At 35.1% G+C, this 15,374-nt stretch overlaps 1 protein-coding gene across 1 annotated transcript in view; it reads right to left on the bottom strand.

Annotated features, from left to right (window-relative positions):
• The window catches only part of EHBP1 (EH domain binding protein 1), a 337,775-nt gene that overhangs the window by 76,388 nt on the left and 246,013 nt on the right, over positions 1-15,374 (bottom strand). Inside the window, 1 exon segment of the mRNA XM_030310685.1 lies at positions 11,453-11,596. Within this exon segment, the coding sequence (XP_030166545.1) occupies positions 11,453-11,596 (144 nt within the window).

The following is a 15,374-nucleotide window of genomic DNA, read 5'->3' as shown; positions in this document are numbered from 1 at the left end:
TATTTGATGTTCTTTTAAAATCACAAATGTGAAGTTAACCTACTTCTTCCTAGTGAATTGATAATATGTGTAATTTGGAGAGATTAAAATTTTAGCTTGACCTTAATGTTAAATCTTAATTCCTAGAGGCTAGCCATTTAATTGTAACATAGCTAATATTTATAAACATATAATATAATCTTATATACATTTTTATGATGGTACATACTTAGGATACATAAAAACTATAGAAGAAGTTTCTATCTGCCAGAGATTACCAAAATGATGTTTAGATTTTTTTTTTTTTTTTTTTTTTTTTTTTTTTTACCAACTGGATGGTAACTGCTTCTTTTATTATCTGGAAAAGATCTAGTGATCTTATCTAAATCTGCTACAATTATCAGCACGACAGACTAGTCCCATTTAAATCAATATTTTCCAATTAACATCAAAAGTGCAAGGTTGATGTCCTACCTCTTCATAGCAACAAAATACCTGTTTAAAGGCTTAATTTGCAAAAGAGCAGCTTGCATTCTTTTGGTTCTCACCAAATAAGCCTTTTGGATTCATTACCAACCAGTAAAGAAAAAAGTCACTGTATCTTTTTTGATTACTGGTCCCTGCAGTTGACTCAAGACTGACCAAACTGAAATTCCTTTCTCACACACAGTTTTCTTCAGAGATTCAAATATTCCTGCAAACCTTTAGAGATGGATACTGCAAACCTTCTAGAACTTGCTGACATCTTGCAGGCTGATCCTGTTAAGTGAGGATGGGCTCCTACGCCAATTGATTGTAATGGGTCACTCACTATCCTTGCAGATTAAAATTGAGGAAAAAAAACCCTTTAAGTCTGTTTTATAATAATGTTGTAATTCTTGTCTGGTCTTTCTATTAAAAACAAACTTCCAGGGGTGCCTAGGTGGCTCAGTCGGTTAAGCGTCTGACTTTGGCTCAAGTCATGATCTCACGGTTTGTGGGGTTGAGCCCCGTGTCAGGCTCTGAGCTGACAGCTCAAAGCCTGGAGCCTGCTTCGGATTCTGTGTCTCCCTCACTCTCTCTGCTCCTCCCCAGCTTGCACTCTGCCTGTCTCTTTCTCTCAAAAATAAATAAAAACATTCAAAAAAGAAAAACAAAACTTCTAGGTATCAACAAGTATCTGCAAACCATTTTCTTATGCTATGTAATTTACAGCTGAAAAAACTAAAAACAAACATATTTATAAAGAATTACCCCAACTCTTTTTAGACTTTCTACTTATAAAATAGATTTTTTTCTTTCTTAAAACATAAAAGTAATAATTAAACTTATATGGCATCCTTCTTCTGATCGGTTCAAAGTGCTTCACAAATACCCTAACAATTTCAAGGACTGTGGGCAGCAGGATTCTCATTCCTTATCCTTAGAGTGTATGGATCCTAAACTTTAGCACATAAATGCAAACATCCCCTTCAGCTATCTACATAATTACATGAGCATTATTTAAAGTAACAGATTTATTAAATGTATTTTTAAAAAGCAATTATATTCTAATACAAAGTAGTAAGCAAAAGAGTCTGAAATAGACTAGCTTGTTAAATTCTACTTGTGCATTTTTTGGGAAAAGAGTATTTGGGGGAATTGAGTAATGAAGAAAATAATAAAAAATGAATTTTTTTCTTAAAAAAAACTATTATACTTTTCTCACAATGTGTGTTCATACCAAACTCCTGAGTCTGAAACAAAAAAATTTTGTTTTAATTTGAGAGAGAAAGAGAGAGAGAGAGAGAGAGAGAGAGAGAGAGAGAGAGCGCACAGGGGAGAGGGGCAGAGGGAGAGAGAGAGAGAGAGGTAGAGAGAGAATCTTAAGCAGGCTCTATGCTTAGCACAGAGCCCATCATGGGGCTTGATCCCAGGACCTTGGGATAATGACTTGGGCTAAAATCAAGAGTCAGACTCTTAGCTGACTGAGCCACCCAGGAGCCCCTGAAAAAATTAAGTGCATGTGGAAACCACGAACAAAAGAACTATCATCTAAAATTTGCATTAGCAAAATGTAACATATGAAAATCTTCACAGAATAGGAAAAGGAAGTGAAAAACTAAATCACAGAGATTCAGAGCAATGAAATCTGTTTCCTATAGAAAAACAATTTCAGGAAATACCTGAAACAGGTTAAATGAACATCTAAAGGCACAGAGACACAAATGAATCATGTAAACTATTTTCTCTAAAAAAGATCTAAATGCAACATGTGCTTGCTCAGCAAGTTCTCATTAAAACATGCAATACTGATTTTGACAAAAATTAAGAAAAATTAAAAGGCTTATAATACCTGTGTTTGTGAGTTGCCATTTAAGATAAATTACAGCTCAAATCTTTTCCTGAGGATGACTTAAGTAGAGTCTGTACATAAGGACCCAGCAGATAAGATTACAAAGAGTTGTTTTCAGTGTCTCAGAAATTGCTTCCTAGCCTTCCAACCTAAAGCTATACTAATTTATTTAAGAGGCAATGTTTGGTAGAGAGAGTGGTATGCTTCAAGACAGAGTTGGGGGTTGCACTCTAATCAAAGGTCTCAGTGTCCAGGAAGGACAGGTGTGTGTAAGGATTTGCTGTGTACACATCATAACCATAAAGAAAGGATTTAAGAAAGGAAGAAAGAATGATCCAGGGAACCTTAAGTTCCAACGTGGCTAATGTCATCTCTGTAACTGACTCAAGAAAGGGGACAGACATTTTAACTTTCTCTGCTCAATGATAATTAATTCCACTTTAAAGACTTTCAGAGAGATATTTTGCCTGTTCACAAACCTTTACCACCAAGAAACTTCCTATAGCAACCCAAATTTTTCATGTTTAAACTCATGTTTTTATTAGTTGACACTCAGAAAGCATGAAAAAGAGCCTGTTACTATCCCCTTCATTTATTTATTGAATAAACATTTACTTAATACTTGGTGATGGGAATACAAGGTTCTTGTACTTTGAATAGCTCATAGCTGAGTGGGAGAAAGATGTGTAATTAGATAATTATATGGGATAAATGCGATGGGAGAGATATGTACAGCATATTAGAAAAAAGATACACAAAGGAGAATTAGCTTTACCACTAGGAACTGTGACAGAGGTACTCATAGAAGAAGAGATATTTCAGTGGAAACTAACAAGGAAAGAAGGGAATTTCAGGGAGAGAACAGCCAGTGCTCGATGCAGGAATTGAAGAGTATGCCATATTCTCTCTGCAAGCAACTTAGTAGAGATGGACTGTGGAGTGATCATGGGAAAGAGGTGAGAGATAAGGCTAGAAAGGGAGGAAAGAGGATTTGCAAGGACCTTGTATAAGGCCATGCTGTATAGTTGGGAAGTTTATTCTCTTGGTAACCGGGAGTTACCAGAAAGATTCTGAACCTTCATATACTCAAATTGGTACTTATACTATTTACCAGTTTCTCTTCTTTATATTTTAAAAGCTTGTCTTTCCTAATATGTAAATCTTTGCTTTCATTCTCTCTCAGCCCAGAACTAGATACAAAAAGCCTTAAAAGGAGGTAACCTGTACTCAGTACATGGACACTGTCCCATGTATTATATGCCTCAAGTATTCCAAAATCATTTATTAACATTATTATTAAAATAGTTCTTCTTTTTCTTGGTGTTCATCAGAAGATCCTTGGTTAGTTTTACAGAAACAGAGTTCAGAAATATAAAAGATGATTGCTGAGTAAGTCCTAAATCAACGAGCAATCTTAAGAATATGCAACAGTAAGCTCTTCAATAAACTCTAGAAGATTTGAGGTCAGTGTCTCATTCACTCAAGACTTGAGGTCATTCCTGGGTACCAACCTTTTTTTTAAACTCATGGAAATTCTCAGGTAAACTAAGAACACAAAAAGCAATGGGTAGCAACAGGTCTAACTCCCCCCACCAGCAACTTGACTTTCAGCACAGTAGCATACATTACGAAGGACAAGATAGCTTACAATGAATTTTAAAATAAGAACACTGTAAATTAAGGCACAAATAAAAGAGCATAAAAAAGGGAAAATAGTAGCAATCAGTTCACTAAATTAGATGCCAGCTTTTTTTTTTTTCCAGTTAGACCTTCTTTTTATTTACCAGCAGTCTTTTGATCTCTCCAGAGTGAAAGAGATGCTGACACTGAAGTGGGAATGGCATTAGTCATGGTTCCCTTACCCCCTTCACCGTAGACACCTATTAATTTGAATGTCACACAAGGAAAAAAAAAAAGAATTTTGCTCCCATTTAATAAATGGAAAAATAGATTTAGAGAAATTAAGTATTTTCCAGTTTTAGTATCACTTAACACACATTCAATTGCTCCAGAGATGAAATTGGGCACTTTCCCTTTTCCTTTTATCAACCAAGTTTGCCAAACTACTTTTCCAAAATATGGACAGTACTGGTAAATAATTCCAGTCTGTATGTACAAGAGCTACCGGAAATGATAAAGAAATCAAATTAAGAAAACTAGTACGTCCTTCTTTACGAGACAAAACAGACGAACATAAGGGAAGGGAAACAAAAATAACATAAAAACAGGGAGGGGGACAAAACAGAAGAGACTCATAAATATGGAGAACAAACTGAGGGTTACAGGAGGGGTTGTGGGAGGGGGGATGGGCTAAATGGGTAAAGGGCACTAAGGAATCTACTCCTGAAATCATTGTTGTACTATATGCTAATTTGGATGTAAATTAAAAATAATAATAATAATAATAATAATAATAATAAAACTAGTATGTCCTTGGAAAATATATCAACCTGATATCAAATTGCACACTAAACTGAAAATCTAAAAAGGAACAGCAAGGTCTAACTTCTCTATTTGTGCAATTGGACTGATCTGTCATTTTATATTCTTCTTCTTACATCATTTCATTCATTAATATAATTAATATAAGCTATAAGCCCCATAGAGCATCAAGTGTCAAAACTAGAACAGTAGTCGAAGAGAATGTACTATTTAATTCATGAAATTGATGCTTTTCATAACACATCTATACAGAGCTTGACTTTTCTGAAAAATGAGCAATAGTAAGTAGAATGCACAAGAAAGTTTTAAAATTGAGCTTAAACTATAACAGAAGAGGCTGCAACGATATCTCCTATGCCACACTCCTCTCAATTAGTGGTGTGGAGTCTATGTCTCTCTTCCTTAAACCTGGGTGGAGCTTTGTGTCTGGTTAGGCCATCAGTATAGCAAAAGTGATGCAACATGACTTTTAAAGCTAGATCATAAGAATGCCATGCATGTCTGCCTGACTATCTTGGCATAGCTGCTCACAGACCCAGCCACCATGCTGTGAGGAAGCCCAAACTAGCCCAAGTGGAAAGACCACAGGGAGAGGCTACATGTAGGTGTTTCAACTGACAGTTTAGCAGAGGTCGTCGCCAAAACTCTGCACCAGACGTCATGGAACAAAGCCACTCCCAGAGTCTCCTATCCTAATGCCTAAATCATAGAATCTGTGAGCATAATCAAATGGTTGTTTCATGCCAGTAAGGTGGTTTTTTATTTAGCAAAAGATAACCTGAAAGAGGAAGGGTAAAAAAAGTATCTTGGGGACTGTTTAAAGCATGGTTTCATTTGCAATAGGATACAACTCTGGGTAAATGGAAAACAAAGTGATTAGCCTGGCATGCAGTGGGCTAGCTATGCAGCATGGAGCTGCTCTTTCTGGGAAAAACAACTAGAACAATAAATGAGTACAGGACAAGTAACCCAGATCCCATCAGTGGTAGTCAAAGAAACAATGAGATATTTTATGATACCATGATTACGTAACTCATCAATCATAAACAATAGTCATTGAGAATTTCATGCCTTCTCAGTGTGAACAGGATTGCTATTATTGAATCTGCCATTTATCCACACCTAGGCACAAGCTAGTTATCATCCACTGTAGAAGTGAAGAGTTCTTTCTATGTCTCTCTCCTTAAAACACACACATACACACGTTATCTTAGAAGTTCTGAAGTCAAGTTCGTTTGGGTACACTAAGAAAACAATGTGATAAAAATACATTTTTTAGATACCCCAAATTTCCCTAGTTTAAAATATTTATCTTTTTTTTTTTTTCAACATTTTTATTTATTTTTTTTGGGACAGAGAGAGACAGAGAATGAACGGGGGAGGGGCAGAGAGAGAGGGAGACACAGAATCGGAAACAGGCTCCAGGCTCTGAGCCATCAGCCCAGAGCCCGACGTGGGGCTCGAACTCACGGACCGCGAGATCGTGACCTGGCTGAAGTCGGACGCCCAACCAACTGCGCCACCCAGGCGCCCCTAAAATATTTATCTTAACATGTGATATTTTTAAAACAGAAAGAATAAAGGGAAAAAAAAACCCTTTATAAGCCACTTGTTATACTATCCCTTAGAGATAAATATTGTTAATATTTTGATGATTTTCCTTCCTGTCCTTTTTAATGCATGATTAAACACACACACACACACACAGTCTCTATCATTTCAAAATGGAGTTCAGAGGCACCTAGGTGGCCCAGCTGGTTAAGTATCCAACTCTTGATTTCGGCTCAGGTCATAATCTCATAGTTCATGAGATTGAGCCCCATGTCAGGCTTTGCATTGACAGCATGAAGCCTGCTTGGGATTCTCTCTCTCTCTCTTTCTCTCACTCTCCTCTCTCTCTCTGACCCGCCTTCTGTTTATGCATGAAAGCCCTCTCTCTCTCTCAAAATAAATAAATAAACATTAAAAAAATGGAGTTCATATGCCATGTATATTTTATATCCTTTTTATACAAAATGACATTGTGAGCACTCTATGTCCTTTCAATATTCTTTCAAGACATTATTGAATAGATAAGTTTTAATGGCTATATAACAAGTATATTTATTTGTTATAATTTATTTGATCATTTCTGTTGCACAATTACCATTTTATAATTTTTTGCAATTACAAATAACATTGTGATGAAAACCTGGATACGATTCTTTGTTAGAATTATTAGGTAAAAGAGAATGAACATTTCTTGATGAAGTCTAATGGTTTTCCAGAAAGGCGTGGCAAGTTACATACTATGAGGAGTACAAAGAGGATCTAACTCAATGAACTGTCACCATCATCATGTTTCTTAAAATCCAAGTTATATATTTTACAGATACAGTAAGATGTCATGACACAGAGTAAGAGATGTTTTAGTAAGTAACTTCTGTTCTGAATTCACACTAATATACTTCAGATAAAAATTTATTTTGTTTGAGAAATAAAAAGTGTAAATTACTGGTGCCTTAAATAGAAGGGCTGACCAATAAAATATTTACTGAAATTTGAAGTAATAAATGAATAAACCAAATGAAAGACTAAACATCATCTTTTTAAAAGTCAGGATACTTGAATTCTAAGCCTCATATGTCATAGTCTGCAACTTAGGTAAATTTAAACATTCTTTCCTAACTTACTTTCTTAATCTCTATGAAAGATAAAACAACAGTCTCTGTTTCTATTTCACAAGGATGTCAGAAATATAAAGAAGAAGGAAATATAACACAATGCCTTAAAAACATAACCTCTGAAATCAAATCATCTAGGTTCAATTCTTGACTCTGTTACTTATTAGCTGTGTGACAACAGGCAATTCATTAATTTGTCAGTTTTCTCGACTGTAAAATAGAAATGATAATATTTAACTCATACAATTATTGTGGAGATTAAATGTGAAAATTCATGTTAAATTACTTAGAATCCTACCTGTCAAATAGTAAGTGCTCAATAAACACTTGATGATAATTATTAATATATGTAAAATTCACACATAGGTGAAATAATTAGTTTTAAAAATCTACTTGGTAGATAGACCATTTAAATCTCAGGTACTCTCAATTTAAAATCAACACACTGGGGGCACCTGGGTGGCTCAGTTGGTTAAGCTTCTGACTTTGGCTCAGGTCATGATCTCATTGTTCGTGAGTTTGAGCCCTGAGTCAGGCTCTATGCTGACAGCTCAGAGCCTGGAGCTTGCTTCAGATTCTGTGTCTCCCTCTCTCTGTCCCTCTCCTGCTCACACTCTGTCTCTCTCTCTCTCTCAATAATAAATAAACATTAAAATTTTTTTTTTAAATCAACACACTGGAATAATATAGACTTATACATTCCCCATAGATTTTAGAGTCTGAAAAATTATGAAATAAAGTTACCCACAAATAAAATACAGTATTAACAAAATAACTTTCTTTTTCAAGAGATATTGTTTTTGTGACTCTTCACTTGACTAGATCCTTTTCACCCATCAAATCTTAGTTCAATGCCCCATCTTCAAATCACTCAAGCCCTCACCTACTTAAATTATCCTCTACTATATCATGCAGTTTTCACACTCTAGTTATTTACCATTATCTGTGTATTCCCACCATAATGTAAACTCCATGAGGGAAGAAGCTTAGCCTTTTCTGTCACTATGAATACACTCAGTTCAGACATTTAATAAATATCTGACAAATCACCAACAAATTGATGAAATAACAGACAGCTAGGCACTGAAGAAGTTGGCATAAAAGCTACAAAATTTCTTCAAAGATGGCCCTCTAGATTAGGGTTTCTCAAACATTTTTATCATGACCCACAGCTTAAAATACATTTTATATCAAGATCCAGTATGCATATATATCCATATGACTGAAGCAAGTTTCAGACAAAAATGCCATGGTTACTACGTGTGATGAGTTCTGATATTTTTATTCCATTCTATTCTATTCCTTTTCATTAAAAATAAAATAATTACTGCAGTGTGCTAAATCAATTTTATATCACATTATCGTGGAAAGACTTGAAGTGTGAAAAACACTGCTCAAGGTCAGAGGTTATTAAGCTCATATCTGAAAGGTATGTTTAAACATATGCATTGAAAGGAAGAAATAAAAGTGTCACGGGGCGCCTGGGTGGCGATGTCGGTTAAGCGTCCGACTTCAGCCAGGTCACGATCTCGCGGTCCGTGAGTTCGAGCCCCGCGTCGGGCTCTGGGCTGATGGCTCAGAGCCTGGAGCCTGTTTCCGATTCTGTGTCTCCCTCTCTCTCTGCCCCTCCCCCGTTCATGCTCTGTCTCTCTCTGTCCCAAAAATAAATAAACGTTGAAAAAAAAATTAAAAAAAAAAAAGTGTCTGATCACAGATGACATGATCACCTATGTAGAAAATCAAAGAATTGAAAAAAAAACCTCTCTTGGAACTAATAAGCAATTATAGCATGCCTGTAAGATACAAGGCTAATATACAAGAGACAATTGCTTTCCTATATACCAGCAGTGAACAAGTGGAATTTGAAATTAAAAACACAATACTATTCACATTAGTGAAAAGTTGATAGGTATAAATCTAACAAAATATGTACATGATCTATATGAGGAATATCATGAAATCAAAGAATAAATAAATGAAGAGTAGGAAGACTCAATTTACAACAGACACATATGATAAAGACTATATCCAAAATATACAAATAACCATTGAAACTCAACAATAAAAAACAAACAACCTAATTAAAAAATGGCCAATGACCCCAAGAGACACCTCTCCAAAGATTTATAGATTGTGAGTATGCATATAAAAAGATACTCCACATCATATGTCATCAGGGAAATGCAAATTAAAAGTGAGATACCCCTAAACACCTATCAGAATGGTCAAAATCTGGAACACCAACACACTCACTGTTGATGAAGATGTGGAACACAAGAACTCTCACACATTTCTGGTGAGAATACAAGATGGTACAGCTACTTTGGAAGATAGTTTGGCAATTTCTTATAAAAGTAAACATATTCTTACCCATAAGACCTAGCAATCACACTCCTTGGTATTTCCTCAAATGAGTTAAAAACCTAGGTCTACACAAAAACTTGTACATGGATGATTACAGCATCTTTATTCATAATTGTCAAACTTTGGAAGCAATCAAGATGTCCTTCAGTAGGTGAAGGGATAAACTGTGGTACATCTGGACAATGAGATATTACTCAGCACTAAAAAGAAATGGTCTTTCTAGCCATGAAAAACACAGAAAAACCTTAAATGCATTATACTAGGTAAATGAAGCCAATCAGAAAACGCTATACACTGCGTGATTCCAACTATGACATTCTGCAAAAGGCAAAATTACGGGGACAGTAAAATTATCAGGTTTCCAGGGGTTGGGAGTGTTGGAAGGGATAAGTAGGTGTAACAGAATATTCTTATGGCAATGAAAATACTCTATGATACCATAATGATGGATACATGTCATTACACATTTGTCCAAATTCATAGAATGTAGAATACAAGAGAGAATCATAATGTAAAGTATGGACTTTGGGTGATTATGATGTAGGTTTGGTTCATCAGTTCAGTGTAGGTTTATCAGTTCTAACAAATGTATCACTCTGGTGTGGGATGTTGTTAAGAGGAGAGGATATGCATGTGTAGATGCAGGGTGTATATGGGAAATCTCTGTACCTTCCCCAAAATTCTGCTGTGAACCTAAAACTGCTCTAAAAAATAAAATCTTAATTAAAAAAAAAAAGAACATGTAATTTTGTGTATGTGAGTTTGATGGTAAGGGAGGCTATCACAGTTTTCAGATTCATGAAGACATTCCTGTCCCCTTAAATTTAAGGGCTTCTATTACTATATATTCATTATCACTTGTGAAGCACTACACAAAAACATGTATAAAAATGTGGTTTAACATAGGCATGGCACTATATGATAGAAAAGAGCACTGATTCTGTAGTCTGAAAACGCTCAAGTTCAAATCCTGGATTCATCATTTACTAACTCTGTTAACTTGTACAAATTACCTTACCTATGACCCCAGTTTTCTTATGCGGAAAGTAGTTTGAACATCTACTTCATGGGGTTAAGTAAAATACAAATTATGTAAAACATCCATTATAATAATGATGCCTGCTCTTCAATAAATGGAAGGCATCATTAGTATATTCTAATACTTCCAAAAAAAAGTAACTTCCATAGATAAAATCCAATCTTAAACAAAGTACAATTAAATTACACAGAGTAAATTAAGAAAAATAGGTCATTCATTTATGTAGAAATTATATCCCCAAATCTTACTTTTTCTCATAGCTAACACTGCTGTGTAGGAGAAATTACAACATGTTCTTCCAAGTATGAATTTATCAGTTCAGTAAATGTACCAAGTACCCTCCATATACAAAGTCTGGAAAAATGATTTAGCAAGAACAATCTGATGGTTTCCAGAGGGGAGGTGGTAGCAGGGATGGGTGAAATAGGTGATGGGGGTTAAGGAGTGTGTGTGTCATGATCAACACCAAGTGATGTATGGAATTGTTGAATTACTCTATTGTACACCTGAGCTAATATAATACTGTATATTAACTAACTGGAATTAAAATAAAAATCTGAAAAATGACTTAGCAAAAATATAAATAAATTACTCCCTTCACCCCCATGATTGCAATTAACAATTTATGGCTTTTTAACCAATGTTCCTCACATCACTTAGCTGCCTGTTGCAGAGTGGTGTGGCTGCGTTGGTATTCTGCTTATTTCCTGCCTTTAAAGCTGCATCTCTTCTTGCTTGCTCAAGCAGAACTCTTGCTCTTTCTTTAAGTTCTTCTTGTCTGGATAACATTCGATGCTTAAAAGCAAAATACAGAATTAGAAGCTCAAAAAAAAAAAAAAAGAAAACCCACCACATAATCTATATTTGTAAACTAATCAATGGTTATATTATCTGTCAAATAATAGAGATCAGAAATAAGATTGTAATTTTACAAGATTGCTTACAGAAAATATTAATTTTAGCTAGAAACTGTAGAAAGCCTTGACATTTAGGAAATATATCTTCTTTTTTGTTTAAAGTTTATTTGTTGAGAGAGAGAGTGAGAGTGCACGTGAGCAGGGGAGGGGCACAGAGAGGTAGAGAAAGAGCATCTCAAGCACTGACAGTGTGGAGCCCGAGGGAGGAACGAACTACCGAATTCAGAGATCATGACCTGAGCCAAAGTTGGACACTTAACCAACTGAGCCACCCAGGTGCCCCTGGAAATATAACTTTACTGCCTAAAACTGGATTATGTTTAATTATGTTTTTATTAGAACATATTCCCATAAAGCATAAGGTCCATATGTATATTATATACATTCTTCATATTTGTTAATCATAGTATAATCTGGCAGACATTTTTAAAAATTATATTTCTTACACTTATAGGACTGATAACAAGGTGTCTTCCAAATTTGTATGTTTAAAGATATTAAGTATCTGTGACAATAATCCTTTAAATTCTTGACAATTAACATTTACAGAAAATTCAAAACTATCATATTATGTTTTTTTAAAAAAAAGTAAAACTGGTTTTCTCCAGTGCTCACTTTCCTTACAATAAGACAATTAACCATATCAGAATGGAAGAATGTTTTCCTGGATTAATTTGTAATCTTACAATATATTTATGGGTAACAACAGGTAACGACCACCAAAGGAATCGGTCCTTAAATGAGGACATTAATTCAAAGCACAAATATCCATGTTTATAGTTCAAATTCCTTTTTCTCCCAAAAGTAGTCAACATCTGGCTTTAAATTTTTTTTTTGTAATGTTTATTTATGTTTGAGAGAGACAGACAGAGTGTGAGTGTGGGAGGGACAGAGAAAGAGGGAGACACAGAATCTGAAGCAGGCTCCAGGCTCTGAGTTGTCAGCAAAGAGCCTGATGCAGAGCTCGAACTCATGAACTGCAAGATCACGACCTGAGATGAAGTCAAACGCTTAACCGACTGAGCCACCAGGGACCCAAGCAACTTCTGACTTTAGATTACTATTGGTCAGATATTTAATTTCTTTTACTTCCCTTTCATTGCATAGTTTTTGTTCAATCATAAGTAGCATTTATGGTCAAGGAAAAGGTAATCAACAGTAAACATATTTATTTGTTATAGTGTGAACTTTAAAAAAATATTAAATCATTTTTTGGTCTCTGAGATATTTATGTTTTAATATAACATTTTTAAGCACTTTTCTGTAAACTTAAGGAAAGATTTTTTTTTTAAGTATCCAGTTCAGTGGTTTTTACTATATTCACAAGGTGTGAACCATCAACACTATCTAATTCCAGAACATTTTCATCACCCAAGGTTTTAAGAGGATTAAACAAAAATTCTTCACCTAATAGATATAATTGAAATGTATAAGTGATAATGATAGATTTTTTTGTCATGTTGATAGGACATAATAGAATAGAACTGGTCATTGCAGTTGAACTGGTTACAAATCAACACTTTCTAAAAACCAGACAAGATTAATTAAATAAACACTGAATCTGCAATCAAGACATGAGTTTGTTAATCCTTCTTCCACTAATAATAAGCAATTTAACATTGAACAGGTCACTTAAAAGCTATGCTGTATTCCATTACATGATATTTAAGAACCCTCAAGTCAGGAAGACCTTGGTTCAAACACTAGATATGTCACTTAATTGTGGATATAAAAGTTACTCAATCTCTCTAAGCCTCAGTTTCCTCACTTATAAAATGGGGATGAAAACAGACAACCTCTCACAAGGATATTATAAAGATTAAGTGAAACAGAGTAATGTACAGAGCACTAGATAAATGTTAACTATTATATATTTAAAAAGCTCTCAACTGCCTCTTAGTTGTTTTTTTTTTAATTTTTCTAAATGTTTTTATTTATTTTTTAGACAGAGACAGAGCATGAGCAGGGGAGGGGCAGAGAGAAAGGGAGACACAGAATCTGAAGCAGGCTCCAGGCTCTAAGCCGTCAGCAGAGAGCCTGATGCGGGGCTCGAACTCACAGACTGTGAGATCATGATGTGAGCTGAAGTCGGACGCTTAAGCAACTGAGCCACCCAGGCCTCCCTTGCCTCTTAGTTTTTTAATGTTTATTTTTGAGAAGTGGGGGAGGGACAGAGAGAGAGGAGAGAGAGAATTCAAAACAGGCTCTGCACTGTCAGCACAGAGCCAGATGCAGGACTTGAACTCACAAACCATGAGGTCATGATCTAAGCCAAAGTTGGCGAAATGTCGAACTTCAGGTCAGGTCATGATCTTGCGGTTCATGATTTTGAGCCCCACGTCGGGCTCTGTGCTGACAGCTCAGAGCCCAGAGCCTGCTTCAGATTTAAGAGGAGATCATCTTTAAAATCCCAACAGCCCTAAAACTGGTGATTAGAATACATCATCTTTAAGATCCTATATTGGCTCTAAATTCTGTGAGTATACAGACCTTTAGGGATTCCAGTTAACTACACAGAAAGTGAAAGACTGCTTTGGTCTCAAGACCATACAGAAACAAACTTTTTCTGATTATAATGTAATTCATATTTCTTAGAAAAATTTTAGAAAGTACATAAAAGTAAAAATAAAAATAATCAGAGGCATCATATTCCCTGATTTCAAACTATATCACAAAGCTATAGTAATCACAACAGTATGGTATTGGCCAAAAAAAAAAAAAAAAAAAAAAAGACACACAGATCAATAAAAAAAATAGAGACCACAGAAATAAACCCAAGTATATAGGGTCAATTAATTATGACAAAGGAGCCAAAATATACTGGGAAAAGACAGTCCAATAAATCATGTGGAGAGAACTGGACAGCCACATGCAACAGAATGAAACTGGATGCCTATCTTACACTACTCACAAAAATTAATTCAAAATGGAATAAAGACTTGATAAGATCCAAAACCATAAAACTAGAAGAAAACACAGGTGGTAAACTCCTTGACAATGGTCTTAGTGATGATTTTTTTTTGCATTTGGTAACAAAAGCAAAGGCAACAAAGGCAAAAATAAACAAATGTGACTACATCAAACTAAAAGTTTCTGCACAGTTAAGGAAACCATCCACAAATGAAAAGGCAATGTACTACATGGGAGAAAATATTTGCAAATCATGTATCTGAGAGGGGGTTAACAATCCAAAATATATAAAGAACTCATATAACTCAATAGCAATGCAATTAAAAATGGACAGAAGACTTGAATAGACATATTTTTGGGAAGCCCAAAAAGACATACAAATGGTCACAGATACATGAAAAGATGCATGCACATCACTAATTATCAAAGAAATGCAAATTAAAACCACAATGAGATATTACCTCACAACTGTTAGAATGGCTATTATCAAAAGATAAGGAATAATAAGTGTTGGTGAGGATGTGGAGAAGACAGAACCCTTATGCACGGTTGGTAGGGATATAATTGGTATAGCCACTGTGGAAAACGGGATGGAGATTCTTCAAAAAATCAGAAATAGAACTACCTTATCATCTGGAAATTCCACTTCTGGGTGTTTATCCAAATAAAATAAAACACTAACTCGAAAACACATATGCATCCCTATGTTCAACGCAGCATTATTTATATTAGCCAAGATACAGAAA

Source organism: Lynx canadensis, chromosome A3 (assembly GCF_007474595.2).
Source record: "Lynx canadensis isolate LIC74 chromosome A3, mLynCan4.pri.v2, whole genome shotgun sequence".
NCBI classification, from domain to species: Eukaryota; Metazoa; Chordata; class Mammalia; order Carnivora; family Felidae; genus Lynx; species Lynx canadensis.
This window is presented reverse-complemented; position numbering and strand designations above follow the sequence as displayed.